Below are 4,997 nucleotides of genomic sequence, written 5' to 3'. Positions count from 1 at the left end.
CCCGCCTTCCTCGCCCCCTCCCACCATCCCCGTCCTGCAGTCCTTTCACGGCAGCTCATCTAGCAACCCCCTTGCCAGGCAGACGGTCTCCTCGCAGGCGCCCGTGCCCCGATGTCCCACCTCCCTCCCCCGGCTGGAGAAGAGAAGCAGGAGCTGCTGGGAAGCACAAAATCTTTCCATTTTCTCCCCTGCTTTCTGCTGGCTGCAGAAAGGCTGCGGTGCTGCTCGAGGTCGGTGAGCTGGGGGACATCCCGGGTTCACCAAAATGCATGGCTGAGCCACCTTTTGCTCCTGAAGGGCTGCAATTTAACCATGGGAATGGTGCAGCAAAGCTGGCCTCGTCACTGGGAATGGTGCTCACCTAGGGATGGCTCCAGAGGGCATGGGGCATGTCTAGGCCACCACAATAGAGGCAGGGATTTCCCAAAGTGACCAAGCTCCACCTAAAAATGATGGGATTCCTAATGCCACCGCTTGCTGTCATGGGCTGATCCTGCAAGCCACGCAAAAAAAAAAAACCCACTTGCTGCATTTGGCTTCTTTACAACCACTCTTGCATTGAAGGTGACACTCAATACAGTGGGACAGTCCAACCTGTGTCTTGGCACTTGGGCAGAGGAGATGCCAACCCCCTGGGGTGGCAGAAGTTCCTCGAAAGCCACTCTGTGCCTGGACATGCTAACATCTGCAGACCTCTGCGGCATGCACATCTGGCCGCAGCTCCCTCTAGTGCTCATCTACTTTTCAGCTCTACCCAAACAAGTTGCTTCAGCAACCCGCTTGGCCAAACCCAAGCCCTCCTAGGAAAGCTAAAGGAGGTGCAAGAGGAGATGGGCAATAGAGTTCCTACATGCATTGACCCTAAGACGTCTCCCATTGAAAGCGATGGCTGCCTCACCTCCCCAGCCGCTGTGATGCAAAAAAAGCACTGAGGACCACAGAGCGATGCAAAAAAACCCACCCTGCTCTAAGGATGGGAAAGTGTTTGCAAAAAGCAGCGTGCAAAAATAAGACTCAGGGGCTCGTATGCGCTGAATGGGAAGGCTGCCTCTCCACGACACCCCTGATCCTGCAAAGATCTGTCTGTACCCTGACTTTATACCCGAGCAGCTCCCTGGAGCTCGGATGGAAGAGGCCAAAACATGAAGCTTCTCCAGCAGCACGAGCAGGTTTATGAGATGCTGACCATCCACGCACCACGCTGGATGCTCGGCGGTGCACGCCTCTGTAGCAGGGAAGGGCACGGTGCCGATTTACAACAGCTGGGGATCTGGACCACAGAATTCATAAAAATAAGCCAAATAAAATAAAACAAATAGCTCCCTTTTACCTTCTCCCCGCTTTTACTAATTTACAGGGGATATTCATGTTACAGGGAAGTCCTAAACGGCTGAAAAGTGTGTTTTTCTTCTCCCCCTCCCCTGCAATTACATCACGCGCGGAATCAAAATTGAATTTCCTATCGCCTTTCATATCAGTCGCTCCCTCTTCCTCAGGCTTGCAAACCCAGCCCGCCAGGCTGGCAAAACCCACCTCCTTATCTTCCCCCTCCCCTCCCAAATCCTCTTTGAAGCTCGCCTCTGGCACCGTGCCTACAACAACGGCCCAGCGAGCAGACCGCGGAGACAAGCCCACGACCGAAAACATCTTGTAGCACTTTCCTCCCTCTTCATCCCGTCCTTTCCCCCCCACCCCACCTCTCCATTCATGAGCACGAGAGGGAAGGGGCAGGGTTTGGTTGTACAGCTCCCAGCGCGTGGGTCCGGGGCTGGGATTGCAGCTCCAAGGTATTACTCGGTATTCGGTAGCATCGATCTCCATCCGCCAAGAGTTTACCTACGTGATTTCCAAGGACGGTCCCCTAGCCCTAAGGATGGCTGCAGTGGGGGAAAGAGAGTGAGGGAGAAAGGGGGGAAAATTGGCCCGTCTGTCTGTAGAAAAACAAGGGTGGGGAAAGGAGGAGAAACTGCAAATGAAAAACAACAAAACCACCGTAATTTTGTGAAATCCCAGCTGGCAGCATCCCAGTTGCGCAAAGTGCCCTGGGACAGGGAGTGCAGGTCTCTGCCAGGTTTTAAACAGGTGTGAGGGGAGCCCCGCGGCACATCTGGATGCAGTTCATGCTTCAGATGCCACTTTAATCCCAGCTTTCATCTTCCCCACTTGCTTTTCGATAGGGGGGGATGTGTCTGCTGGGAAGGGGAGGAGCGGCAACAGCGTCTTTCCTCCCCCCCCAGCCCCATCCCCAAAAGCAACCCTCGCAGCTCAACCACTTACCGGCCGAAAGGCTGCTTTTGCCAGCAAAGCTATTAGGGACCTTGCCCTGCCTTCCAGCCTTTTTTCATGTCTATGGCTTGTCAACGTGCTATCAGGTTCCCTCTGAAGCTCACCTCGCCTCTGCCCTTCAAAGGAACCCAGGCTTGCTGGGGATTTAGCACCTTGCTTAAGCAGGACCCTAATGCCAAGCATATAAGCGAGCCCCTCCTCTCAGTTATGGGTCTGTACATAAGCACCCTACTGAATCAGGGTGCCACAAAACAGCTTTACTTCTGTGCTGCAAAGAAATAAAGGTTGCAAACGAGTCCAGGCTCTGCCAGCCCATGGGCATATCGCTAAATGTCCTGCAGAGAGGAGATGCCCACCTTTGTGCAAGGTGCTGGATATATGCAGAGCTGAGAGGCTGAATACCCGAAAAAGCCGGCAGAAAGAAATAGCTGGGCTATGTAATTTAGCTGTGGTGACTGCTACAAGGTGTAAAGCCAAGATGGTGAAGAGCAAATCAGACCCTGACTCTCCTCTACTTCCAAGGTGGTCCTTAGATTATGGAGACAGCACATTTTAATGCCCTAAAGTAGGTGACTATTCCTCCCACCTGACCATATACATTTAAACACCCTATGGAGGGATTCACCCTGCCCCTCTTCACGCGTATAAAAGGTGGATGTGTGGTCTCAGCCAGCTCCCTGCAGTCCATGGCATCTCCAGAGGACATCTCTTGACATTTGTGTTGGATGTCTCTCCTTGGAGAGGGTGAATCCCCATCCGGAAAGTCCTCTTTCCCATGACTGCATGCAGGGCAGTGAAAACACTGGCTCCAACAAGACATCTAACTTGAAGATGTCCAAATTTAAGAGAGCCTTTATAAAAGGTGGCACGGGGAGAGCCTCAGATGACAATGATTGGGATAGCGGAATGGGAATGAGACATAGCACGGAGGGAGGAACAAAACCAGAACCTCTTGTCTCAGTTTCCCCACCTAACTCCAAGATCCTCACCTCGACACGCTATACCCTACCCAACAGACTCTTCCTGGCATCGCCTTTTATTGCGCCTTTTCTTTTACGGAAGATGCTCATTTGAGGCCAGCCCACATCCCCTTATTTATTTTGTGCACAGCTTCAAACCCGAGTAGAAAAGACAGATCGCTCATCAAGGACATGAAACCAGATGGGTGTCGGAGGGGTTTGTTTGTTTATTTTGCAGTAAGCAACTAATTGATTGCTTGCTTAAGCAAAGAAATGAGATAGTGATGTTTTCACTTTGTTTGCAGCGACATTACCTCCAAGGAAACTCGATCCAGACTCGATCACAGTCCCTGGTATTTCTCTACCCTCCTCCCCCCAACCCCCGCCTCATTTTTAACACCCTTCACAAAATCCAAAGGTTAAAAGGTCCACAAAAAAACCATGTTATCTGTTAAGCATCCCCTGTGGTTGGAGATTGGCGGCATTATCTTAGCTGCCGTCCCTACTGCTCTCAGCTCCTACTCAGCACGACCAGCGGTCCCGGTGGGAGAATTTCCCAGCGTGGCAGGAGCTAACGCTAGAAACTTCATTAAGTGGCTCATGTGAGCGTTCAAGTGTGTGCCTTTCCTTTGGTATCAATGAGGAGAAGAAAAAGCAAGCCTAAATCATGCATATTTTGGAAAGAAGGTGGAGACATATTGTTAGCACAAGCCCCTAGAACACACACTTGAAATCAATGAATGCCCAGGGAAATGCAGCGTTTGCTGCTCTTTAAATGGTTTTACAGTGTGCTCCAAATAGCAGTTGCAAAAACGGGTAACAAACCAGCAATGCCTACAAAGACTTTAAAAATGCAGAGAGATAACCAGGTACTTACATCCATTTTATCCCATAGCAAATCCCCGCCTGCAGAATCAAAGACAGAAAACCAGCTAAGAAAAATCGTGGACTCGGCTTCATTTTCTCCACCGTCCCTCACTTGCCGAAGGAAATCGGCTTCTCCAAAGGAAAAAAAAGGAGTCTTCCTAATTTTCTGCACGACGTATTTCCCTGCAGTTTGGGTGTTGCTCCTCCTTGGAGATGAACAACCTGAAAGGAGAGAAAGAAAGAGCACGAGCTACGGTTAACTCTGAAGTTTAGCAAGTCGTCGCGAGAGAGAGTTCTATTATCCGAATTGCAAAGGAGTGGTTTATGAATCACGAAAAAGTTTGGATTATCCCCTCCCTCGCCAAGCCTTGATACAACCTTTCGAGTCAACAGACAGACAAACCGTATGGCTTGAATTACACCCTGAGTTATGGTCTGATTGTGTGTTTCCATTTAACCCTGCACATGGCAAGACTTCATTCGCTGCTTCACTACTTATTTTCCCCCCCCTCTCCAAAAGGTTTGTGTAACTGCTTGGGAAGAAGGAAAAAAAAAAAAAAAAGATAAATCTTTAAATATTCTTCAAATATTTCTATAATGAAAAAAAATATGAGTTCTTATCTTGGGTTTGGTTAGGCACTCCGGCCTAAACCCAGCAGTGCTTAATGCACTCTATGGATAAATCTCAGAATCACAAAATAATTCAGGCTGGAGGGGATCTCTGGAGATCTCTAGTCCAACACTCTACTCAGAGCAGGGTCAGCTCTGAGATCACACCAGGTTGCTCAGGGCTTCATGTCAGCTGGGTCTTGAAACCTCCAGCGCGAGTGCAGAGCCTCTCTGGGCCCCTGTCTCACTGCTTGACTGTCCTTCTGGGGAAACCGC

At 50.2% G+C, this 4,997-nt stretch overlaps 1 protein-coding gene across 1 annotated transcript in view; it reads right to left on the bottom strand.

Annotated features, from left to right (window-relative positions):
* The window catches only part of LOC104077452 (protein Wnt-11), a 23,403-nt gene extending 19,067 nt beyond the window's left edge, over positions 1 to 4,336 (bottom strand). Inside the window, exon 1 of the mRNA XM_009578701.1 lies at positions 4,123 to 4,336. Coding sequence (XP_009576996.1) covers positions 4,123 to 4,205 — 83 coding nt within the window. The 5' untranslated portion in view covers positions 4,206 to 4,336. The remainder of the gene's footprint in view (positions 1 to 4,122) is intronic.
* Between the last annotated feature and the right edge of the window lie 661 nt (positions 4,337 to 4,997).

Source organism: Fulmarus glacialis, unplaced genomic scaffold (genome assembly GCF_000690835.1).
Source record: "Fulmarus glacialis isolate BGI_N327 unplaced genomic scaffold, ASM69083v1 scaffold5855, whole genome shotgun sequence".
Classification (NCBI taxonomy): domain Eukaryota; kingdom Metazoa; phylum Chordata; class Aves; order Procellariiformes; family Procellariidae; genus Fulmarus; species Fulmarus glacialis.
This window is presented reverse-complemented; position numbering and strand designations above follow the sequence as displayed.